Source organism: Pagrus major, chromosome 7 (assembly GCF_040436345.1).
Source record: "Pagrus major chromosome 7, Pma_NU_1.0".
Lineage (NCBI taxonomy): Eukaryota > Metazoa > Chordata > Actinopteri > Spariformes > Sparidae > Pagrus > Pagrus major.
In genome coordinates, this window is record NC_133221.1 from 10,188,710 (window position 1) to 10,215,781 (window position 27,072).

Below are 27,072 nucleotides of genomic sequence, written 5' to 3' on the forward strand. Positions count from 1 at the left end.
TTTAAAAGTTGAAATTTAAGTGGGGTAAAAAGGAGGAAATTCACATTAAATGTCTCCATCTAGTGGCTAAAAGAGAGACATTTAAGAGACGGTAATAACACATTAGAGATGATTATCATGGAAAATTTTTAACATATATATTTTTATTCATATATATAATAAATTTCTATGTACAATTTATTCTTCTTTTGTAAAGAAACAAAATTAAAGAGAAAGCTTTGATTGCAAACAGTGTTTCATACTAAAGGGGAGGGAGAGACAAAATGGAAAAGTGCTCATAAAACTAGTGTCTGTCTGTGATTTCCCTCCTGTAACTAAACTTTAGGTAGATACAACAGGGGTTTGCCATTGTTTTGCAAGGAGATCAGAATCTGAAGGCCAGGATTCCCCTTGAAGTCACTTTGAAGATGTAAAATGAGAAGTGCCAGATGATATTCATAAAGCTGATTTACATCATTGACAGCTCCTGCATTGTTGAGAAATAACCACCACACATTGTGAGGCTTTGGCATTTAACGCACTGACTTTTATCAAAGCTCAGGAAGGAAGTTCATAGATGACCGTGATGCTCTCAGCATCCTGGTTAATCTCATGTCACCCCTTTGAGCTTGCTTTCACAGCTGTGGTGTGTGTCCACTGTTTGCAATCCTGTTTTTGTAAGTTGGTTTTCTTACTTAACCAAAGTGTTATGAATGTCAGGGTTTTTAATCACTAACAGGAATAATGATACATTCGACAAAGCACAGTTGGACAGTGGTAACAGGCCACTGATTCACAAAGGGTGATGTCTGATTGTCTGTCAGTCAGCCGCGGTAGACAAAGTATGACACCATCAATGCAACATGATCACATAAATAACATCACAAAAAAATCATCCAGTGTACGGATTCTTCCTTTAGAACATTGGCAAGAGGTAACACCTCCTCCCAATAATGGTAATACTTTAAACAAAATGTATTAATAAAATTTCTTTTCTTTAAAGCAGTTGAGACAGTCATGCAATATGCAGCCTAGTTAAACTAATGGCTGGCTACGGGGCCTCCCTTATGAAGTAGAAGAAATCCACAAATCGTGAACTGGTCAAGGTTAGCATTTTAGTAGTTGGCAGGTAAGAGCTTAAATAAGCTGGTGGCAATGCCACAGTATAAAGGAAACGGGGCCAGAGGTTTGGTGTAACTTGCTAATTTGTATCTGTATGCACAGATACGAGTCAGGAGATCAATTCCAAGTACTAGACCCAGAGAAATGTTCCTAAGTGCGGGCTGTAGGTTTCGGTCTGGGTCTGGGGGATTGAGATCCAGGGCCCAGCCAGCTTAAAGGTCTTGCAGAACAGAAAATATCCTAGGTAGAGTACACACTCCCGAGAATGTCTGCGTGGCAGCTTTAAAAAAATCACCACACTGAATACCACTCACATTTCACAAACTGTACACGTCACGTCAATACAGAAGAGGGTTTTCAGCCACAGAGGACCCGTGCTTGTGTTTGTGAGAGGACTCCCTCCTGTTGTGCGCTTGCTGCCTGTATTCCTTTGCTTAGACATCAGAGGGATAGACAGATAGCAGGGGGTAGGTGGAGGGCCAGTCAGGGTCTACATTCTGAACTTAGAGACAGTCAGAGGCAAAGGATTGAGAGGAAAGTGAGAAGGGGGTGACAGAATTTGGGGAAAGAATTGTTTTGTGCTCCATGAGTTTTAAAAGGCACTGTCCTGTTACATGATGTCAACAAAGAACTCACAGGGATTGCCCATAGCATGCTGGAAGGACTGGCGACTGGCAGTGAGCTCAGGAGGAACGGCTGCTAACTCTCTCCCAGGAGGGGCTCCGGGGGGCGTGCTGCTGCTGTACGAGGTCTTAGGGGCCAGTCGGGCCAGACAATAAGGGGGAGGTAAGCCTGGGGGGCCGTAGGAGGAGGCATGGCTCCGCTCACTGTGGGCACACGAGCCTGGCCCTGGCTGGGTGAAGGGGGTGTGGCTGTAAGTGAAGGATGGGTGGCTGTTCTGTGAGACAGTGTGGCTCCTATGCGACTGACTGTGACTGAGGCTTGATCGGGCATGACTGTGACTTGAGACGGCGTGGCTGTGGTGGCTCATTTGGCTGGCGGACCTATCACCGCGCCTCCCTCCACGGACGCGAGGCTCTGATTCGCTGCATGTTGACCTCTGACCCTTCTCCTGTGGGGAGGAACGTCTACCTTTGCCTGCGCTGGGGTTGGATCCACTGCTTCGGCTTCCTGTTGAGGAAGAGAAACTCAGACATTTTAGCTTTTAGTACACTTAATAAATAAACATGCTGCCTTCAAATGGGGTCACGGTTATCACAATCACGAGAAGAATCCATATATATGACTTCATAAGTGGAAATTTTCTGAAAACTCCCATGTTCACGTTTCAGATAAAGTTTTTTTTTATGGCCACAGAAGTTAATTTTTATGTGGAAAGTAAATTAATATATTGCATTTTTAGTTGTTCCTTGTAATTTTAGAATATCTCTGAGGAAAATGTGGATTTTCCCAATGTCCTCATCTATTTTATGCTTTTGCATCTCCAGCATTATGTTACCCCCTCGCTAGTTTGCTAAACTGTTAGCCTAAGTGGCTTCTAGAAGCCGTTGCCTAGAAGCTGTTCTCATGACTTAACCGCTTGAACACTAAGCACACTGCATCATGTTCGCAACTTTCCATGTTGTAACCACAAGCTCGCAAGTTCCATTTGAAGGCAGCAACAGTCATCAGCTCTGACTCGTCAGCCACAGCTGATTTAGACCACCTTATTTAGCTACTGATATCAGTTGGTCACACATTAAACAAAATATAATGTAAAGCTTAATGAAGCCTTCATCAACTGTACCAGACACTATACATCTCATGGCACGAATGCATTAATGTTGTTAAACATATTACTGCACTTTGTTTAAGGTGTGACGAGATATTTTCTTAGGCAATCTAACAAGAGTCAGCAGTCAAGGGCAAACATGATTATCTCAAAGGTTCTTCCCCAAGTTCCACCTGCAGCAACTAACACCATGGGCTTCATCTGATATTCATACAAACACTGAAACATTCACATATTCTCAAAGTAAACATGATACACCTGCATCAGAGAGACACTGCTACACAGCACTAAGTGGATAACACAGAAAAGCACAACATATTTATTTAAGAAAGTTATTGTCAATGTTTGGTAACACTTTATAATAACCATCATTAATAAATGGTAAGATGATATTTATATAAACTTTTGTTAATAGTTATATTATTGTGTGACTTAACATTTTATACAAGTTAGGTTCAAACTTGGAAAGACTGCAGTTCATTTTTAGCGCACCTGACTCCTGGAACAGAATACAGCACCTAATTAAAATCAATACTCTTACACCCTTTAGCCATTTCAGAAATTTGATCTTAAACCACCCATCCACCGGTTATAAATGTTTTAAATTTAAACTGTATTGTATTACCATTCACATTATTGTAATCGTAGCCATTTTACATGACTATATTCAGGGGTTTCGTGCAACTGAATGGATGTCAGTGTAAATGAGGGTTTACTGACTGATTGTTAAAAAATGATGAAAAAATGCTTTCTATACTGTTTATACAATTGCAACTGATGTTTATAAACCTTTACAATTGCTTAATAATGTCCATCTAGATAATGTTTATAGATGAACAATACAGTATACATTAACATTTACAAAGCATTATAGACCTCATCAGTTAGAGCTTAACAATAAACAACTGCTTAATAAATGGTTTGTAAAGCATTTCATTGTTTGTTAGGAGTGATATGAACTATTAACTAATGTTAACTTAACTATAGATTTGCCATTTATTAATGATGGTTGTTATAAAGTGTTACTCAGTTTCATTTTAAAAGAAGCTTAATGTCAGGTCTCAGTGCTCAGTGAGAGAGGTGTACCACAAGGTTGCAAAATCACACATTCCACGCCTCCCCTTCCACAATGAGCCCAACAGTACTGGGTAAAGTGGTGCATGATCGCCCCCTATCAGTGAGAATGATAGCATAAGCCCCAGAGTGATCATCCTGCATCATGCACCTCCCAGCACAGTAACGAATGCATGCCCAGAGGTGCAGAGAGGGAGAATGGACTGTCAGGAGAGTCACACACGGGATACACACGGAACGGAGAAAGATGCATGGGACGGGCGGAGGAAAAAAAACCTTAAAGCCACAGTATGATAGGTGGAGAATGTTGAGCATGAGAGACAGAGAAGAGGAAGAGAATAAGAAGATGAAGAGGATGAAAGAGAGAAAGAGAGCAGCAGAGGAGGAGAGGGGGTTAGCAGGCTTACCGGTTCCCCCAGTGTCCTGGGACTACCTCCTCCTTCAGTCTAACGTTGCCCAGCAGAAACAGAGGGAACAACAGAATTACACACACCTCCCAGCCCAACCCTTCCCACACTACCTAACTGTGCATCTGGCCCATAATGTCATAGCTTATATTACACCCTAGGCTGTTTTTGGTCTTCTCATGGTCATCCAACTAAACAAATCTTCAAGTTATGGAGAAACTGCCTCTCAAAAATGCAAAAAATGCACACATGCACTCATTCAAACAAGCAGGCGGACACATAATTACCCACGAAGAAAAAGAAACTACCATTTGACTTACGTAAAAGTACATCACATGACTAGTCTTATCTTTGTCAACTCTGTCCTTCCACGTTTCACGGGTTGCAGTTAAACCAACTGAAAGAGTGACAACCGGCTGAAAGCAAGACATGACGATGTCTGGATGAATCACTCAAAACAATGAAAATTAGACTGATAGATGGTAACAAGTAAGTTACCATTATCTGTCTGGACTGTCTAGTTTAAAAAGCGTATGACAAGCACACTATCACAGCCACCCACTTATGTACTGTACAAACCGCCCTGGTTCGCCACTCTCCCTCAATGCAGATATCAAAAACCATGCAGCAGCAACACAAAGCACTGATTCAAAATGAGAACAAAAAGATAATTCGAGAACTGATGAAGAGGGATGGACTCGGCGCTGATCATTACAAGCTGGCGATTTGTATGGTTGATCCGATTATTTTTGTCATGTACACACCCAGTACTGCAGAGCTGTCCGCTGTGTGACTCAAGATGCTCATGATTGACCTTGACAATACAGGACGTGTTTTAGAATACACATTAATAATCAAAAAGCAATCCAATGTCAGTTTCCTGCCCAGTGAGCCAGAAAAGCTAACATCAGCATGAGTCAGATACTTGGTAATAGTGATGTCATATGTCAGGAATACTGAGATTAGGGAGAATGCCATGTTGCATGTTGAGTCAAATTATCACATTAATTAATGAAAAGCTGATGGAGAACTCAAAGGCCCGCCTTGCCCCTCCTTGTCATTGCTCACCCTCGCTGTGCTGGCTGCCTGCACTCCCACTGTGGAAACTGTGGCATGGGTCTGAGTATCCTGGCGGGAAGCTGGGAGGTGCGGAGGGAAAGGGAGGATAGGGGTATGGCTGCCCGCCCAGGGGCCAGGGGTTGCTGGTGGGTGGAAGCGGTGCCAGAGTGTCCTGCTCAGAGCCTCCGCCGCTGGATCCCTCGTTTAAATTGAGTGATGCCATGTCTTATTGGAGAGAAAACAGAAGCAGAGAGGGAGTGACTTAGCACAATCCTTCTATTCATAAATAAAAAGCCATACACGTGTAAGGACACACTGAGGGAAGTGGCTGTACTTTGACAGAGGTCCCCGAAGGTATAGTAGCACTGCTCGGAGAAGGTGATCTTGTTGACGGTGTGTCTCAGGTAGCCATGTTTCAGCAGACTGCTCGCGTACTTTCTCGCATCCCGCCGGTCCTTGAATCCTTCTACTCTGGAGTAAAGCCAGTCCACCACGTCAGCACCTGACACAGCGAAAAACACACACAAACAGACATGAGGTCTCCTTCTCTAATGTGTTGAACAGATGCTAAAAATACTGTCAACATGCAAACTGTAACAACCACAGTGGCTACATGTAGATAGGCAGCACGATGTTTGCAGGAACTTTGAATAAAGATAGTGAAACTAATGCCAAAACTGCTGTATGCATGATTATTTTCAGGGCTCAGAATTAGATTTTATGGTTAGACCAAAAAACTTAAAACTTGTATTAGTGTGTTGCAATGATTCTTATTTAAGAACAAGAAACAGAAATTACCTGAAGGATTTGAGAAAAGCTGGTATGTGATTACAGATTAAATCTGTAATCACATACCAGCTTTTCTCAGTTTCTGTCTCAAATTTCACATTTGTAATTCAAGCGTGCACAATTTAAAATAAAATGAATGGTCAATAAACATCAATTTCTTTATTCTTCATTTTTGGGTGTCTATTTTTAAGAGTTACTGTAAGTACATGCATTACTTACAGTAAATTGCTTAAAAAAAAATCCAAATCTTCATTCACAGGAAACAAGGGTTTGCTTTTAGTTTTGTGTGTGCTCACATGGCTCAGCTTTTCTCACCTATGACAGCATTGGCGATGGTGATCTTCAACCACATCCTGTCTCGAATTTCCAGGCCAGAGTCTGGCAACTGCATCACCTTGACGATGGTTGCCATGTCTGTTTTACTCGCAGATAGAGGCAGGTCATCAAACTCTGGGACGGGAGAGGAGTCTGTGAGTGGAACTTCTCAATTGTTTAAATGTTGTGAGGTTGTCATAATTAAAACAGACTTGATGTTTCTAGTGTGTGATGGACATGTTGGTTGTCTTTACCATAGTGTGGGTAAGGGCCTGTCAAGGCGGTGGTGTGTGAAATCCAGGCTGCAGGGTCGATGGGTCTCACTGGTTCAGCTGAACAAATGCAAAAAATAAAATAAGGCAACTCTAATAAAAGATACAGTTTAAACATTGTCTGGCATTGTTTGGGCTATATAAATAAAACTGATTTGATTTGACTAATCAAATGCATATTTTACTAAATCAAACTTATTTTTACTTTATTTTACATAAGAAACAAACTGTACAATGAATGACATGCTCTATCCTTAGACCCTCGATTCCATAAGTAAAATTAGATATGTATGTATGTGATTGCAATATAGTACTGGGGTTTGTCTCACCACGTGGGATGGTGAAGTAGCTTCGTGGAGACGGGTCCCAACATTTGGCAACAGTAAGACTAATGGGACTGCAGAGGAAGCAAATAGAAAATCAGTTTTAATAAAAATCTTTTAAATTGACAGTATGTAGTTTCGGCTGCTCAGGGTCTCTAGGTCTAAACAAAAGATGCAAGTAATGTCGAATCATGGGAGCTGTTGTCTTCAGCGTTAAATAACCACCATTGCTGATGAACATCTATCTACGTTAGTGCAACGTTTTATTCATGTTGTGTTTAGTCACGCTTGCAGACCTCATTCTCTGACTCTCTCCGGGAAGTTATAGCAACGGGCAACCAAATGAATGTTGGAACAGAATTGGAGACATTTCTGATAAATATAGGACTACGGTCTACTTGTTCTTAGATGTTTTATTGCAGAAATGTTGCATATTATATCTTTAAAGACAAATGAGCAAAGTTTGGTTAAGACATGTAATAAAACAACAGGAATGAACAGATTACTCTCCACTCCACATTACTGACCACATTACTTTGTATCTCACAGAGGTAAGTTGTTTGAAATTGCTGACATTTATTGGTTTACTGTTTGAATAACGAGCTCAAAATCAAATCACCAATTCATCGATCAAGTCAGTGTTTTTTGGTCGAATGTACCACAAATCAGAAGCGAGATGTCTGACTCTTTAACGACTTCTGTTGTCAGCTCCGGAAAGAAACAATGTTTCTTATTCAGAATTTTATTGATTAAGACTTTTAATCACCTTTTAACATCTTCCAGATGACAAGTGTGACACACAAGGAACAAAGGCAGAAAGGCAAACTCCTGGTAATGTGTAAAAGTCAAACACCTATTTTAAACATTTATAAAAACTCTCTTGTGCACACTGATTTTGGTGTAAAAGTAGTTTAAATGACACCCCAAAATAATGCATATTTAGTATTTGTGAGTACATTACTACATTTACTGTAAGAGTTTGTTCTAAACTGGTATAACAGCAACGGGAAAAGCTGATACCAGCTTAGAAAGTCACTTGTCCTCTTTTAGAAAAAGCCACAAAAAGGGTCTGAAAAGTCAACAAATCTACTGTAGCAACAAACATGCCGTTTGGCAAAAATGGATAAACTGTAGGGATATGCTTGTATTTTACAGTTATGATTTCCTCAATGGGCTCTCCTAACTCTTTTAATCCTCTAAATACCCAACAAGCACCCCATCTAATTTACATGTAATGTCAAGGTGTAATATTTCACCCTACATACAGTAAGCAATGCTCTCTATGTGATAATCTTCTGCTGCAGAGAGTTAAACAATCCTAATGCTCAGTCGCTGCTCTGAGAAAGCTGTTCTTACCCAGTTTTGGAAACAATCTCTCTGAGGATCCTCACAGCGTCATCGTTGCTCATGTTCTCAAAGTTTACGTCATTCACCTGGTTGGCAGACAACAGCATATGTAATTACCTCATTAAATCAAATGACATTACACAATTATACAATGTTTTTATGACAAAAATATTATTTTGAGGCTCTGCAGAGGGCTTAAATGTGTTTATGCACTTTTCATCTCTGCTGTGCTCACAGGCCTTCAGATGCCTGCAAATCCTAAGCTGCTTTCTATGGGAAACACAGTAAACAATATAAAACCTATAATATGAATGTTCAGCAACAACAACAAATTGTAATCAGACATCATGTGGTTTGTAGAGGGTGTATCTGCACGGAGATGAAAAGGGAGGCAAGAACAGGAAGGAAAAGGAGAGGCAGAATTACGACTTGTATCAAATAGCCTCGTAATGGAAGCGAGTGCAACATTGATGTTATTAATAGGCCACAAAACTTCAAATGGAAATACAGTGTTTTTTTTACATGTCATGTTCAGCTTTCACACTTTCACACACAGCGGCAGAGGTGTTTTCATTACAGCGATAAGAAAAGAGAAGTATCTGCAGGTGTACCTGAAGGAGCATGTCTCCAGGCTCTATTCTTCCATCAGCAGCTACAGCTCCTCCTTTCATGATGGAGCCGATGTAAATGCCGCCGTCTCCCCTGTCATTACTCTGACCGACAATACTGATACCCAAAAAGTTGTATTTCTCTGTCGTGGAGAATGAAAGAAATGAGAACAGGCACAGTATCAGCTCTGAAAAACATTATATCTGTATACATATTTATAAATAAAATAAAATCATAGTCTTTGAAGTCTCAGGGTTACCCATGTTGAGCGTGACCGTGATGATGTTGAGGCTCATAGTGGAGTCTGTGATACTACTGAAGGATGACGACTAGAAAGGCAGAGAGGACACAATAAGTAAAGCACATCAGAAATAGTCAAGAGTGGCATAAAATCTATATCAATCAGCACTCTCATCTGTTTCACACACGCTATGTCAATTTCAATTTCGGCAGGGGCGGTGATGTGTCTTAGAGGTGCTCACCCGATCTATTTTGGCCACTTTGTGCCTCCGTCGGCGACGTTTGTGTCTGCGCATCAGCTGCGAAGAGGAACTCTGTTCTGTGGAGCTACTGAGCCTGAAACACAGACAGAAAGAGGGGGAATAATGACAAGGAACTGAAGACAAAGACAGGATATTAGAATAAGAGGGTTTATATAGTTGGATGACAAAATAAAAGGAAACATTTGCAGGAAAATACAAATCATCCGTCACTTTGTAAGCTGAACTTTGTAGTGCTGATAAGCCTCTTCCCGTGTCTGTAAGCTGCTTTATGTTGCCTTGAAAAAATGCTGACATCATATCTGATATCGTCACGTTGGTGTTGTAGTAGTATAGTAGTACATAGTTATAGTAAATATCTATATATATATGTATATATCTATATATATATGTATATATATAGATATATACATACAGCACACATATATAATATGTGCTGCTAATTGCTATTTAACTTTGGTTTATTTGCAATTTAACTTTGGTTAAGCAACAGCCAGAGCTGGAAAACAATCAGTTAATCAATGAGTAGACTGTTTTGATAATTGATGTCATTTATCAAGCAAAAATGCCAAACACTGAATAATTCTTGCTTCACAAATCTGAGGGATTTCTCCTTTTTGTGTGTTTTATATCTTTGTAATTTAAATATCTTTGACTTTTGGACTGTTGGACTGACAAAGCAAGCAATATGAATGCATCAACTTGGGCTTTGGGAAATTGTGACAGGCATTTTTTTAACTAACTTATGGCATTTTGTGATTAAGCAACAGAAAAATAATTAATTATTTCATAATGAAAATAATAGTGAGTTGCAGCTATAGCCAATGCAAAAATGTTAATCTCAAAGATCATCTGACCTATGGGGAATGAACACCCTTACAGATTCTCATGACAAACAATAAAATGATGTGCTTCGCAGAAATGGCATTTACTGCAGAGATATTATTGTGTTATGTGTCAAGTTGTTTCAGAAAAAAAATTGTGTGTTCATTGTGCAAAAATCCATTTTGATGTTAGGTAGTATGTTACCTGCTGGCATCCTCATCTTCCTCACTGTCCACAAATGAGCTGGACTCAAGCTCGCTGCTCATTACTGAGGCGCTGTCGTAACCCATGGCAGAGTCCCTCGCAGTGCGCTCTGATTTCGAGTGACCGTTGATGCGAGGGACTAGAAAGAGAAAGAGAGGAAGAGCAGCAGTGAGTCAGACAGGGAGGTCACGTTGCTCGTCGTGAGGTCGGATCAGATCAAGAGGGAGCACCCGGGAGGGGAGAAAGTCAGCGGTAGTGAGAGTGGCGGAATTGGAAAAGATCATAGTTATCTGACAAACAGTGACGACAAACAACATAAGATCTTTGTTCTCTCGTAGCTCTGGATGACTTTAGCATTGTTAGAAACATGAACTGAAAAGCAGAACTTAGGTTTCAGCCATTCCAGACAATGGAATAATACATAAATATTAAAAAGGAGAAATAATCAGAGTTGAATACATAACATGACATAAATTCACTCTTCCAATTCCCAGCAGTGTATGACCACCCTGTCCATCTCCATACGTACATTGCCAGTGAGGCGGAGCTGTCTCAGGATAACAGCGGATTGGCTGGAAAGGTCTCATAAGGCGAAGAGGGCGTGGCAGCCAGCGTATGCGGCGTGAGCAAGCAAAAAATTCCAGCATTGTGGTTGTTCCCATCGCAAACTCCGCCCAGAAGGTGCTTTTATGAAAGCTGAGCTGCGCATAAGCACTCAATCAGCAGAGGGACATCCACTGTCAGGACTCACTCAAACATATTTCCTCCCACGCTCAGAGGACTGCCACACCAGAGAAAACAAAAACAACGAGTGTGCAGGTTCACCGAGTCAGACTGAAATCTGTGCCTTTGTGCTCTGCTCCGTCTGCGCTAGCAGCTCTCTAAAACCTGAGCCTCAGACGGTCTCTGCCCACCGGCTGGCTGCTGACAGGCTTCACAGCTTATCTACAATAGAGGCAGTGAAAAATAGGCAGTAAGAATAGAAATACTCTGAAGAGTGGGCAGGAAGAAAACAAGAAGTGAGTGAATCACTTTTTGACTAGACATGTGAAACTTTGGCCACAATGACCTTTTCAAAAGTTCTCACATTTAAAAGATAGGCTCCTTGTCTGATTTTTATCAACTATTATCCTTAAAATGAATAAATAATGTACTAATCAGATAAAGTCAAAATGTAACAATGTTCAAATTGGTCATTTCTTTACATTACATAAACTACATCAACCTATAAAAGCTCAAAACAGGTACAATTAACCTCTTTCCTCAATACAAAACAAAAACGCTCCTATTTTAACTAGCTTTGCTTAACAACATTGGAATTATTTTAAAGAAATACCTGCATTAAACTAACCACAAAATGAATTCGCATCAAATCATATAACATGTTCAAATGTCAAATATCATAACACAATAAATCCCTCTCACCACAGCCAACAGTGTGCCTTCCTCCAACGCACAGATAAACTGAGCTGAGAGTCAGGAGAAAGTATTCCCCCTCCCTTCCTCCCTCCCTTCCTCCCATTGCACACTACTATAGAATGACTGCTAATCTCTGTGCAACCAATCAGGTGATGGTATTCTCCAAAACAGAGATAATATGGGATTTGAGATGATGTTCTGTCCTCTCCCATCTCTGCCTCAGGTGAAAACACCATCAGGTGATTGAAAGCCTGACCGCCTTTAGCAGCGTTGCGTGACCAAAAAAAAAAATGTTTTTGGTGCTTTTCATACTTTCACCAGCTGTTTTTGTGCTTTGGTTTAATACTTTAATACAAGCATAAGTGCTTTGGCTTAGCCAGGTCTTCTTTGACCTCAACCTTAAATCCCAGCAGCGCTGAACATCCTTGTAATGGAAATGCTTTTTTCTTTATTGCATGTATTAAATGCTCTCTGCAACAATACAATAACTAAATATACAATATCCTGTAACTCCTAAACACCTGTTCACCCTCCTAAAAAGGTTCAAATGCTGCATTAATCATCCATTCATTCTCAAAACAGCCACAGCACAGACAGAAAATACGAAGGGATACGTTTACCACTTTAACTGATAGCTGTAAAACATCTAGCATTCACACTGAGACAAAATCACTTGAAGCGTGTGTATAAGGTGACAGGGGAATTCCTGCTGCTGCTGCAGGCTGTGAGGTAAAAAGGCAGGGCTACTTGCACCTTTTTTATATGTCTTTACATCCAAGCCACGTGTCTGTGACAGCAAGTACTGAGCCAACACAGCCAAATTGAATTGCATTATATGGGGTCTTGCTTGCTAGATTTACGAGCCATGAAACTGCTCTGCAAAACACTCAATTCCCCTGATGGATTCACTTAATTACAGCTAATAAACTAGCAGGTGAGGAAACAGACAGAAAGAATGTGTGTGTGTGTGTGTGTGTGTGTGTGTGTGTGAGTGAGTGAGAGAGAGAGACAGAAATAGTAAGTAAGTTTCTGTTTCCTGTATGATATGATGATGATGATGATTCTGTATGCATGAAAATGTATCAAATGAGGAAGGAAACTTTAAAAAGCCTAAATATTTGTTTAAAAAACCAACATGTTTTGATCATAAAGTCTTCATCAGGGCGCCAAACAACAGACAGAGGGGAGAGAATACGGAAACTTAACTGAAGAGACGCTTTTTGGATTCATAGACTGGAGGTGTTGAAGTATCCTGGCCTCAATGAGGGTACACATTTGACTTTTTTTTAATGTTTATTTTCTGCACATCATGTGCATGTAATCTTTTAAGCCAATTCATGTCATTATCTGGGTCATGTGATCGCCTCCTATTGGCTGTTCCTCACTGAAATACATGTAGTCATACCTACTATAAAAGGTAAGGCCGCATCCTGTTGTTTGGCTTTTTTAATGATTTAGCCACTATGATAAAGACTTTTTAAAAACATATTTCGTCCTTGACGTTAGCAACATTGAATCTAGCAAGGTGAGGGCAAACATTATGTCTTGAGCCAAGGAATTAAACTCCAGGTCTGCATCTAACCATTATTTTCATTATCACTTAATCTGCTGCACATTTTCAAGATTAATCGATGCACTGTTTATTCCGTTTGACTGATACTTCGTTTTTTGTGCTTATGCCGATACCGACATTAGGGAATTAAAAACAAAAATATTTATACAGTACATCAGTCGATATACTCAGTTTTGGACTTTTTTTTTTTTTTTTTTAAATGATCCCTAAAATGCTCGAATTTGGTTAGTAAACACTTGTGACAAAGATTTGTAACGACGACAATATATTTTAAGTTGAACAGTTTAACAACTTTATTGTCTTAAATGACATCAGTGCACTGAAACGTAAAGGGAATTTAAGTATTATAAATCAACTCAAGCATATTTTGCTGCATTATAATCTTTAGAAAATATGTTTTACAGTCAACACATAGCAGATACCAATATATCTGTGATGGCCAAACAATATATAATCAGTCCAGCGCTAATCTTTTGGTCTACAAAATGTCAGAAAAAAAAGGAAAAATGTCCATCTTTAAATGTCAGTTTTGTTTAATGTCAATCCAAAACTGAAATATTCAGCTTAACATGATACAATATACATAGAAATCTCCATATCTGAGAGGCTGAAAACAGCACTTTTACCTAAAAAATTCATTTTATGATTAATTGATTTTCAGAAAAGTTGGTTTATTTTTCTGTCAACCAACTAATGAATTAGTCGACTAATCATTGCAGCTCTAACACCATTAAAAGATACATGAGAGTAATGGAATCAATGAATATGATTATGCAGTTATTCTGCTGGGATAAAGATATATCTGTTTCCTGCATATGAGACAGTTACAGATCTTTCTTCAACCTCAACGTAATGCTGTGCAATGCAATGCTAATTGCTTCATGAGTCTGGAGTGCAGGATGCAAAGTGCCAGGCAAGAGGAGGAAAGATGGGGAAAGAGTAGACAGTGACCATTAGCAGCTACTGGTTTAATACTTCCTGCCATAAAAACAACTCATTCTGCCACAATGTCTGTGTGGCGAGAGCAGGAATAGAATGAAGCGGATATCTTAAAATATCACAGGTATGATGGTGCTGATAAAATAGAGCACACCTTTTTCCTGCAGCACCAGTAAAGCCTTTTCTCTGCTGTGGACAGGGCAGACATGTGATGCTGGCTGGCAGGCTCTCATATTAAAAACACTGAGCCTGTGAAGGAGAGCAGCTCTTTTGAAGGAGCCAGAAGAAAGCCGTCCTTCTGCCAAAGTGATTTGAATGGAAAACACTGCAGTCAAATACCAAAACCGTGGACCAGATGCGTTTGCACTTGATAACAGTAATCAGGGACTTTTCAAATCCAGATCCTAACTATTTCTAATCCATTTCAACTGTAGATGGTTGCATTTATATCTCAACAATAGCTGCAAAAGACTTTCCTCTGATATTCTGACAGGGTATAATCATGGAACAAGACTGGAGTGTGACTACCGAGTGGAAAACAGCCTCTGACCATAAACCTGAGCCGCACACAGGAAACAGAAGGAGGACAATTATTGGGCAAGACAGTGAATTCCAGAAACTTTGACACACTGTGAACTTATTCACTTCTTTCCTCTTTCCTTCCTTCTTCACTCTTCTGAGAATTCAGATATGCATGTGTTTAAAGTTCAATGCACACCACGTGAACCCTGAGGGCCTTTTTTTTCATACATGTCTACTGTCTGTCCAAATTTTTTTCGGGGGGGGATGGGGGGACAGGTGAATGACTTGTGTAGAGTAAGACAGTTAAGAGTTGAGTGAGAGGAACTGAAATGTAATAACTTGGAAATGACAGGATAATTGCATTTATAGGATCCATCTGTTCCCGGCTGATAATACTCACGCTCAGTTTCTCGAGCTCTCCTCCGCGCCCGCTCTCTCTCTCGCTCTCTGCGGTGGCTCAGGAGAGACTCTGTACCCGTCTCGGTGTCCAGGCCATCTCGAATGCTCACCGCATTGGCGCTGCAATACACACATTGGAAAACTTCAGTCATATTCATAATGATGCACAAAACACACACACACGCTCTCGGTCTCTCTCAGAGAAAGTCTTTCAAATGAATTCTCCAGGAAGCCTGCGACCAACACTCCTGAACATAATCCCCAGCTACAATATAGTCCTGTCTGTTATAATATCTGTTTGCCTGCCATTCAGCCTTAGGGGAATATGCAACTCGTATTGTGACTCTGTTTCAAATTCAATCCCTCCGGCCAAAATAGCAGTTTCATTGTTCTGCGGTATGTGATGTGTTTTTCACTAAGTGTCATTAATGACCAGATACCCTGAGAGGGAGCCATTCTGGACAATACTGGCATTAATGAGACCTATTGAAAGCCCAGATGGTGCCTGGAGCGTGATTGGGAGAGAGACAGAGAGGGGAGAATGACAGATTGCATAAAAAAGCGAGAAGTGGTAGATCAGGTGTGGGCTGAGCAATACGCCGGCCTGTGTGCTCGGGGTCTAGGAGGAGTCTGGGGGTTCTGGAGAGGCTGGAGGGCAGGTTGTTATTTTGTCAGAGGGATGGAGACACTGTGGCCTCAGGCACCAGGGTTAAGGGACTTACACAGCCACCGGGCACCTAAGAAACCTGAAGCTGGTGAGAACTTTACTCAACCCTGTCATTGTGTCACACATACTTAGGCATGTGTGCAACATGTACTTTACACCTGCATAAATAATCACACTTTCATGCAGGCGCATTCATGCATTCATGCACACTCACTGGCAGTGCTCGTGTACAAACAGTGTCATATTTATTGTTATAAACAGAACATAAAGAGGCACAAAACACAGACATGGTCAAGAAAATGCTCTCACACACCTCAGCGGTAGTGTGTGTATGATCAATGCAAATTAAAAACACAAGAGCAGACAGGATGCTGTGTCTGCTGTGTTCACTCAGCGGGATAAAGTGCTCAATGAGGCATGCTTACACGCTTCTGCTTCGGAGTACTAATGGGTGCACCTGGGCCGGGATTCACCCGCACAGGTCAGTGCGTGTATACAAATATGACTGAAGATGCATAGTTTGGATGCATTACTATTGGTAGTGATTGGGAGGCAGTGTGATGATTGATGTGGCGGTGGATGCCTGCCTGTCAGGCTGTCGAAGGCTGCTGACCAGGCGGGCGGCAGGCCTGCTGATCCGGGGGGAGATTATCCAAGGCGCTAGGCTGCAGCTGTGAACAAATGCCACCCCCTTTCAACCCCCTCCACCCCCCGCCCTCTCCTCTCTGCTGCCAATCGCCACCCCCCTCCCTCTTGGGAAATGGAGATGGGTGCTTTTAATGTCTGTTAATCCGGATTACCAGGCAGAGGCACATCAGTTGTGTCCATTCTCAGCCCAAAACACCTATTCTGTGTGCTCATCAAATAGAGCCATTCACGCCGACAAACACATGAAATGCATGAATAAAGCACAAAGAGAAATGAAGTGGTAATAATATTCTAGCTATTTACAGACAGAGGTAGAGGGTTGGAAGACTGGATTCATTTCAGAAAGAGAGGAGGTTCGCTATAGGGAATTCACCACGCTGTTTCTCTGAGAGAAAAGCCTGCCTGTCTGACTCAAAGAGGGAGAGAGAAAGGGAGAGTGGGGGGGAATTACGTGGGGTAAGAGGTCCGGCACACTGCTGTTATTCACCACAAGGTGGCGATAGTCCTAGTGAGGGCTGGCCAGGAACAATAAAATCATCAGGACAGCTGACAGCCAAGCAGCAGGAGCGGCCCATAGAGGGCAAATGTGAGCCGAGATGTCAAACACTGGATAAAGAGATACACAGAGACATGACAGATTGTAGTTCTCAATATAGAGCCTCAGCCATATTGCTCTAGCGTGGTAATGGCAACAACCCCCACTGCCCCCAGCGCTTTTGGCTATATTTAGCTTGGGACTTTCTCCTCAGCAAGTGCAGTCATATTCTCTAATCTGCCAGATTGAAATCAAAAACAGGGCTCAGGTAACCGTCATCAAGCTGTCAGGAAAGTCTCCATTTGTGAGCTTTCAGGCACCACTGGTTTTTTTGGACCACGTATGCCTTTATTAAGCGAGTATGGATGAATGCTCTTAGTGAGTGTATACAATGGGCCTCACTGAGAGCCAGTATTCGCCTGAAGATGTGTATGCTGTCAAGGCTATTTCAAGAATCAGCAGCACTGGCAGTGTACGCATCATGTTTACATAGATGAGCGAACTAACGCCTTACTCCATGGTTGAGTGGGCAGGAGGGAACATACACTCTAGTGGGAAAAATACTCACACCCGTGCATGCTCCCACACTCAAGCTTTAGCACATACTTCATGCCATAATTCACAGAGAGGCGTATAGACCACCTTCTCCTCCCATACCAGCCAGAGATGACAATCTCTAGGATGAGCTTTTCCACATTCTAATTAGCACATATGGCATGCTGTGAAATAAAAAGGTCACCCAGAGCACAGGGTTGTGTGCTTGAATACATCTGGCTAAAGCACATGTGTGTAATTGTGCATGTGTGACACGCAATGATCAGCCTACTTACTGGAAGGAGGGGGGCCGTGAGTCTCCAATGCCTCCTGTTCTCTCAAGAGGAGGGGGCAACTCCGGGTGGCTCTCTGTGCACTGAGATCCGCCATCAGAGTGGGCACTCTCTGCCAGGACCAACTGAGAAAGAGAGACGGAAGTCAGAAAGCTTCATTAGAGAGCAGATATATTCTGCTGAGAGCAACACAAACAATAATAAATGTTTTGTTGGATGATACAGGCCCCATTGTGAGGAGGGAGAAGATCAAAAACAACCTCAACAGACTCTGCGACACTCAGAGATAAACAAACACAGCGATGTTGGCACCAGAGGCAGGCGCATCTTGTGTACAAGTACACATGAGGAAAGGTGATGAAATGAGATGCTGCACAGTGGCCTGGAGATGACTTGTGGCGTCACGTAAACAACTTGAGAAACACCGCAAGAAACAGAGAAACTTTAAAGAACACACTGCTTTTATTCAGTTAAGTGTCAGTACAAAGGATGATATATGATGATGACCCATAGATACAACTACTCTCCTTTCATCTGAGCCAGAATAATGAACGTTAAAGCAGGCAGCCGTGGGGAGACTAACAGCTGTATGGACTATGATTATTCTAATGCGAGCTGTGGGATTCACAGGTGTCACACTAGTGTCACTAGACTCTTATATGAGCCCTGTGGGCCACTTTATGTTCCATTTCGAAGTCGGAATGTGTTTTTCGCATTTTCTATCACCTTCTGTGTCTGTGAGCTGCTGACTAGCTCTCTGTCTGATAGCTGAACACATTAAGAATGAGCAGACTTCTGAGCTCTCGTCTTTGATTCGCCGGTTTTATGGAAAACTGCCTGATATAAAATACTTCTTTCTGAGTTTGACAGTATTAAGAGGGTAAAATACCTCCATACAGTACTGTTTGGGATGCATTAATCTGACTTCTTCTCTTCTTACTGACTCCTAATCTGATACCAGTGCTCTCTTTTTCCCCAAGTTTAAATTCTGTCAACCACAATGTGTGGCGCTCGTTGGGATTATTTTATATAATGTAATATAAGACCAGGGTTTGCTGTAGAGGTGTGGACAGCCTGGTGTGTCTTAATGAATGTAACTGTCAGTGGAAACACTACATTTTATGATGACACTGATGAAGAAACTAATGTCAATCGATCCTATGTGGTCAATACTGATCCACTTAATGTGGTCAGTATCCGCTCCAGTACATCCAATACGTCAGTGCATCCTAGGGATGCAACTAAAGATTATTTTCATTGTCGATTAATCTTAGTTCTTTTCTCGTTTAATGAATTAGTTGTTTGATCTGTAAAATGCCAGATAAATGGTGATAAATGTCAATGAATGTTTAAGATGATGCCCTTAAATGTCTTGTTTTGTCCACAACCAAAATATATTCAGTTTACTGTCATAGAGGAGTAAATAATAGAAAATATTTACATCTAAGAAGCATCAAATTTTACTTCTTTGTTAAAAAATTTGAAAAAAAAATTCATTCATTGTTGCAGCTCTTCTAACCCTAGATACTTCTAGGGTTTGTGTACTTTTGCCAAAAAAATCTAATACACATAAACAATGTAGCATTTCTCTGCCCTGGTAAGATTTATCCAAAATTATATGTCTTCATAGCCTGAAATTAACAACGACAATAGCTACAGTAGTTGTTTACTTCAGTAGTGCCTTAAGGTTGGGCAAATGAGTACGCCAAGATTTGTTCATTTAATTTTATTTTTCAATAAAATTTCACGACTTCAGAAATTAGGCAATATTTGCATTAACTACATTTTGTGTTTGTTTTTAAAGGGGCTGTAATTGACAATTTGTAACATTTACATGTATTAATAACTTTTTTATTTGCCATATGTGAACCGATTGTAATGCTCTCTCGGTTGCCTATACAAGCCTGTGGACGATTTGTATTAGTTGTTTAATGCTGCTGGACTGTGGATTTCTTTGTGAAGGACTTGGGTCGGATTTTCCACGACAGTCCAAAGGACGTGACTTTGTGCACGTTCTCGAATGCCTCATCTCAGTGTTCCCCTCTCTGCTCCGCTAACAGAGAGCAACAGTAGCTGCTATTGGTTTAGAAATAGAGTCCGCCAACATAATACAACTACCACCTTCAAGCACAAGTTCCACAGAGCCCCTTTAAACGTATTAAGACAGGAGTAAAAAGTAATACACATCTAAATCAGCATATCAAAAGTTAGTAAATATGCAGTAGCGCCCCAGCTTTTGAGGAAATAATAGTTCATGCTTGCCTTAACCTTCAAGCAGTCAGAAAATAACCACTGCCGGAGCAATTGTTGTTCAGATTTGTCGTTGTCAATGAAGTTAAAAGAAATGCTGATTGATTTCAATCCAACACCAATTAGTAGCATGCTGGATATGGCTGATAGTAATGCTTTTCAAGTTCATATTATTCACAACAGCCAAAACATAGCTAGAATCCCAAACTGCCATACTTCTGCTTATTACATTAAAGGCTTACGGATAAAGTGTTATAAAAACAATTATATAGTTTATTGTATAGTATAGTTATATATTGGGCACTTCATGTGCAAAATTGAATCCAAATGTCAAAAACAGAAATCTTTTTCATCGTCTTTGTGAATCACCCTCTTTAGTGAAAGGGTGGTGCTATGAAAATAAATCTCTTTATGACAGTGGGCCACTGGTTTAAAGACCTTCTGGAACATCTGGTGTAGTGTAATTCTGACAAACTAAATGTAAATAAATCATAAAGTTGTATAAATTCGAGCAAACTGGTCAATGAGCTGCAGAGTGGTGTAGTGACGATCGACACTGCTTAAGTGATATTGAATACGACTGTCCTTAACAACTCTACTGCCACAACTGTGTCACTGATTCTGACCTCTGACCTCCCTGTGGAGGAAAGTAATGACTTTCTCCACAGAAATCAATAAAGTACAATACTTATCTTCCGGTTTGTTATTAAAAAGGACAAAAAGCCATCAAGTGAACGAAAGGTACAGCCTCTCGATATTTAAAGTCAGAGCTACATCCTGTGTCTTCTGTATGACGGAGCAATGATTAAGATGTAAATTCTCCTTCAACTTGACAGATCGATTTGATTTAACATGCTTTATTGTCCCTGAGGTAAAGTTTGGCTCACAGCTGTTCATCTACCATAATTACAAATCACTGTAAAGCTGCATCAGTCAATAGAGTAATCGACCATCAGATCAGTTACACTAGATGGTGAGATATTTCCTCTTTTAGTCATCAAACTCAGTAACCTCTGATTGTATTTCATAACAGTAGTTTAGTATCTAATGGAATCGCTCACACCTATACAATACAGCGGAATAGTTAGGTCAAGGTGAAGAGTTGTTGGAAAAGCTCTGTGGAGGCGTTACACGGCCACATTTACATCATCCAGCACAGGTTGCACCATCCATCTCACTTACCCAGGACACTACTCTCCCGTTGAAGCAGGGCAGCTTGGCGTTGTCATCAGAAATCTCTTCTTTGACAACCCTGGGGAACAGGCAGACAGATTCAGAGTCAGGCCAGGAGAAGGACACAAGAGTCAACACTATTACAGCCTGGACACATCCACTCCTAGTTGACACATACTGAGAGAGATTCTTTTGCAAGTCCCATTTTTCACATGGCTTTCAACCAGCTTTGCACCCTCACTAGCACAACGGAAACTGAATGAGCAGCAGCGATGACACTCTTGGAGTCTGTATCAGTGATTTATTAACATCATGGCTGTCTGTCCAGTAACACTAAGCACAACAGCGTGATAAGGGCTGCTCAACCTGGCAAGGATAGGGTCATAAATCAGTAATGAATAGCTCTAATAGTAAATCTGCGCAGGTGTGCATGTTTCACTATGACCCACTGACAGCTAGCTAGACAGACAGACAGACAGACAGACAGAGTCTGTCTGAATGTTTTCTGCGTTTATGTCAGAGCTGTTACAACAGGGTGTCAAGGCCCACAAGAGTTTATTAATAGAGTGATCCAGTGTGAGCCTCCCTCAGTGTGTTCGTCTTTGGCTGTAAATTCCCTACAAAAATACCTCCCAGTTACCCTTTGACCTGCTGGGACACAGTTCAGCTGCAAACAGTCACCACACCTGCTAGACTCGTGTCACGTAGATCAACCCCCAGAGCTATAGTCAAAGGATAGAGGAGATGAGCGTGCACCTTACATCTACACTTGGCGTTAAAACACCATGATATATTTACCGCTTTTCCACTATGAGTCCCTGCATGGCTTCATGCACGTTTGTTTGTTTTTTTTGCAGAGGATTTTCCCAGTCTTGGTACAACCACACATTTCTGAGACTTAGAAGAGATCTCACATTAGCTTCTTGGCTTTGAACACGGTACATGAAAGGGGAGAGGCTCGACTTTGGAGCAGCAGGAAAGCCTAAGAAGATTTTACGCAGGGGTGTCTCTGACAGTGACTTTACAGCTTTTATTTTTCCGCTTCTCGTTTGCCAGAACTTCTCTGCTACTGAAATGATTAGCCAAGCTAGTTGTGTTTTTGTGTGCCCCGCTGCTGAGGGAGCTGCGTTGCTGGGAGTGGTGGACGGAGATAACGTAGCCTTGTGGCTGGAACTGACGACCACAGAGTCTGCTGCTGTGGCCTGTTCCACCTCAGGGAGGAAAAGGGAGGGAGGCGAGGGCTGACTCTGCCGGCTGCTTGTTAGGTAGGAAGTGTTTGCATCCTCTCTGCCTCTCGAGCCGCGTGAGCAGCTGTAAGGTGACTTGTGAGGATGTGGGAGTGGCCCGAACATATAAAATACGAGCAGTGGTTCTTCTTTCCTATGTTTGACGGGAATACGGTTGCCTGTTTCAACAATTTTACAGTATTTTTCCATTTTCTGAAAGAACTGGCATGCAAAATAAATCCTTTTAACATATCTCTGTCTGTTAGAGGAACTGAAACCAGAAGAGCCAAGAAACAGATCCAATCATAACAGATGACGTCTTTAACATGCGGTAAAATATCCATGGCCCGCATTCTTTTCAGCTTCCATCTGATATCAGGAGTGTTAGTTCCACCCTGAACACTTTACAAGCACAGACACACGCATACATACACACACACACATACAAACCGTATGCCTTGTTTAGAGAAGCATGTGTCTTGGTGTGGGCTGCTGTCACAGATCTGACATCTTACAGCAGACAGCTTAAATAGGTCTTAACAGATTTCACAGGATAATGACACAAGATTTGCCCTGGTGATCACTGAATATTCCACTGCTGGGGATATTTGTGTAGCTGGGGAAGATTAGACATGTTTGTTTATGCTTTGAGAGACAGAGGAGGGCCGGCTAGTTACAGCCTTCACCAGAAACCGAGGGCAGGAGAAGCAAGCCAACACCGACCAGCCGTCCAAGGACTTTGGTGGGCTGATGCTAATGATCCTATAAACAGGGAAGCAAAATATTTGTAGTCAAATAAGACTGCGAAAAGATAGACTTTAATGTGACAGAGTCTGACTCAGTAAACAGCTAAATTCAACTAAAACCATCTAGAAGCTGTTAATTATAGCTTTCATACTGTTGATGTCACATTTGGTGCTGTAACTATGATTTCCAAAGCATCTTAATAACAATGTTCAGATGTTTTTCCATTCATAAAGTCACTATCTAACAAATATTGTGTGTTCACTATTACATTAAGAGTGTGTTGGTATTGTTCTGACGCACAAATGCAGCATAACCTTCAAAATCCATCCTCAAACAGCAAAAACAAGCGAGGTGAGGCGGAGGTGAATTTGTGCAAAAAATAAAAAAAAAGCTGCAGATTTTTGTCCTACAGGGGCTCAACATCACTTCCTCAGCAGAAAAAAAAAGATTCCCCTACCAGCCCCCCTATTTTCTAAGGCACAAACAAGTCTGTTTCTTTCAGACCTTCAGCTTGGCTGCTTCCTCAGCTCCAGAGTGCCTCTGTGACTTGCATTATAGTGAGGTCTCAAACCCACTCACCACCAGTGGCGATGACAAAACGCCGTATCATCACCTTGAAGTCTCTGAAACAGCCAAGTGGGTTGCTTCAAAACAACCCTGCCTCAATTAATTTCCTGTCTTATGAATATTGATGAATGAATGAATATTACCGAAAAGAAAAACAACCGAGGTATGAAATGTGCACAAAGAAACGTTCATCGTATAATTTGCTGTGCTCTGTTGTGTGAGTGGAAACGCCACGCGATTCCATACGATTGCAAACAGAGCCGATGTGACTTGCTCGCTGCAGTAAGCTGAGGCATTTTGGGGGCAAACCATTTATCAAATTCGTGTGGCCATCGCTTAAAGACCTGATTTTGCCAGCACAAATGTAGTTCAGCAATCCCTTAAGAAAATGGCTGGTTTTTCCTGCATGGCAGGGGGTCTACTACAGAGGACCTTGCACTGACTGCTCATTTACATTTCAAACACTGTCTATAACTGCAAGGGATTTGATGTTTTCCCTCTCTGCTCAGCAGTCTTATTCCTCCCTAGCTAATTCTCCAGCAGCCATACTGTCTGTGTGTATGCAGTACAGCCAGCATGGCTACCACAAAGCGCTGCTATCCTCTGTGCCTTTGACTGGGTTTGCTTCCATACTGTGCCAGTACCATACGGCACTCTCAGAGCCTGAATATTCAACCTTAACTCAAAGGCGCGGATGCTGATGGAGACTCCTTTATAATCTGCTCTATGTGGAAACAGTCGTTTGTCAATGTCCACTTCTACACGTAATTTAACATGCTTTCTTGATGCACATGCGGGAGCCGGCTGGCCTACTGTAGCGGTGTGTTCAGCAACACGAAGCCACGTCTCCATGTGGAGAAAGCAAACATGCTTTGTTTGTTTCCATAATCTGCTTGTTGATCACCTGAGGCCCAGTGAGCAGCCTGGCCTGCAGTGCAACAGAGGCAGGAAGCCGGGGCTGGGGACAAAGCGCCGCACCAGGCCTAGCCTGCCACCAGGAAGAGCCAGCTTCCCTCACAAGGTCAGGCTGCAGTGGAAATCTATGACGTTTGGCTCTAAAGACACTGCCTGCCTCTGCATTTCCTCCAGTCGTGTTTGCGACTACAGTGCTAGATATGAATGTGTGTGCGCCCATGTATGACTGTTCAGACTGGAATGAGAAACAGGCTCTGACACAAATATGTCATTCCCAGCAGAGGCCTGATACAAGTAGATCCTGCTGACCAAGTGAGCTGCAGAGCTTTGTAGACTTGGTGTAACTCCTGAGAATCAGGACAGGATTACACAGAGAGAGGAACGGAGAGAGAGAGAAAGGAAGGTGAGAAAGAGGGAGGAAATATTTCTATTATTTAAAAAGTACAGCGTCCAGTGGATGGAGGAGGAAGTTCCTGTGACCGTCTGGGGTTAAATTCACCGTGAAAAATAAAAAATGAATTAACAATAAGGATTAATTATTTTAAATGAGCGCACACTTCAATCATTAGGTTAAAAAAGATGTCCGATAACGTAATGTTTTGTTCCATAAACGCTGCTGCAACCACATTGTGCGGCTTAATCATTTAATGTGTCTGTTTCCTGAGGACAGTAAATGACAATACTGTCTATTATATGTCTAAATACCTGCAACTGGACTGTGGGACGCCTCATTAAGGTTTCTCTATTATTTAACCAACAAACAAGCATTTAAAATGAGTCTGTCAGGCATTAGTGTAACGAAACAGGACATAATACAACATTAATAATTGAGGATGCAGTGTTGTTTGACAGATCTGCTCCTCTGGGGCAATTAAATGCAAACGGTGGTTACATGATAGTATCTTATAATCACAACCACTGGCTTGTGGCTGACATATTCCCCTGGGATTCACCTGCAGCCCATTGTGTGTGTGTGTGTGTGTGTTTGTGTGTGTGTGCAAATAACTTCCATATCTATTAAAAGCCATTTCTGATGATCATATCCTCAGTTCACATGCTACTAAAACCAAGGCACAAAGCCACACAAACAAGACGATATGAAACCCGAGGACTTGAACATGTGGACGCTTTGTCAACATGCCTCTCACGTTCATATATTCCACATGGTTAATGTATCATTGACGTTAATGTGGGTTAATGCATGACAGTAATAAGGAGAGCAGGGGTCTGGCTCTGTGTTAATACATGCAGGGCTGCGTCATTAGGGCTCTGGACAGATCTGGTATCACTTCAAACACTCGTGTGTCTCCTCCACTGCGCACAGGATAGCCTGGAATAATGAGCAGGTGCCAGGAGCATGGAGACAAGACATGGCACTATACAGTCCGCACACATGGAACAATGTGATGTTGCCCACCACGGCCTGGCGATAAGCTTTTTTATACACTACTACTGTGCGGTGATAAAAGCGAGAGAGCCAGACGAGCAGGCTAATAATAATCACAGACGGTGGCCACTTACCCAAAATCCTGGTCCATCGATTTGAAGAAGAATTTGTAGCTGTTGACCGGCCGATTGTTGAGGACATTTTTAAAATCCGCTAAGGTGACTTTCTCTGGAGAAACGGACAGCTTGACCAGATAAGGAGTCTCCTCCTCGTCTATGTGATATATGATTTTAGTCTCCGCCATTCGAGTGAGGGGAGGACAATCATTGACACAGGAAAGAAACAAGGGTTGGCAGCGCAATAAACAGGCCTGCTATGTTACCAGCTACCCGTAGAATAACATAACAGCATTCCCTAATATATAAGCCAGTACAGCCCCCGATGGAAAATACAGCTTCGTGTATTTGACAAACACAGCGAGAATCCAGACATAATCGCGTTGTGAGCGCCTGTATTCCTGCTCCGGTGTGAGTCGGTACGGTGGCTCCCTCGGCACTAAAACAGGAAGGGACAGTCCACATCCTTGCGATATGGAGTTGGAATATTGCTAGTCTATTTTTTCACAAGCTAATTGGTTAGACAGTGCTGTCATCTAGTGGTGTGTCTGGGCTGTGCGCAGGCCGGTGCCCACCTTACACAACACTCCCATATACTGTACATT

The 27,072-nt window shown here is 41.8% G+C and overlaps 1 protein-coding gene across 2 annotated transcripts; it reads right to left on the minus strand.

The window, feature by feature from the left end:
• Positions 1–123: 123 nt before the first annotated feature.
• LOC140999842 (putative segment polarity protein dishevelled homolog DVL1P1) lies at positions 124–26,865 on the minus strand. Of its 2 annotated transcripts, none has more exons than XM_073470388.1 (15): positions 26,486–26,865; positions 21,519–21,588; positions 18,090–18,211; positions 15,411–15,529; positions 10,558–10,696; positions 9,511–9,604; positions 9,288–9,357; positions 9,031–9,170; positions 8,429–8,505; positions 7,079–7,146; positions 6,732–6,809; positions 6,478–6,612; positions 5,708–5,875; positions 5,383–5,598; positions 124–2,232 (listed from the first exon to the last, which is right to left on the minus strand). In XM_073470388.1, the coding sequence occupies exons 1-15, from the start codon at positions 26,653–26,655 to the stop codon at positions 1,712–1,714; spliced, it is 2,187 nt and encodes a 728-aa protein (XP_073326489.1). In that variant the 5' UTR covers positions 26,656–26,865; the 3' UTR covers positions 124–1,711. The 2 variants fall into 2 exon arrangements, with proteins under 2 accessions (XP_073326489.1, XP_073326487.1); XM_073470386.1 differs by having other exon boundaries at positions 6,478–6,630.
• Positions 26,866–27,072: the final 207 nt, after the last annotated feature.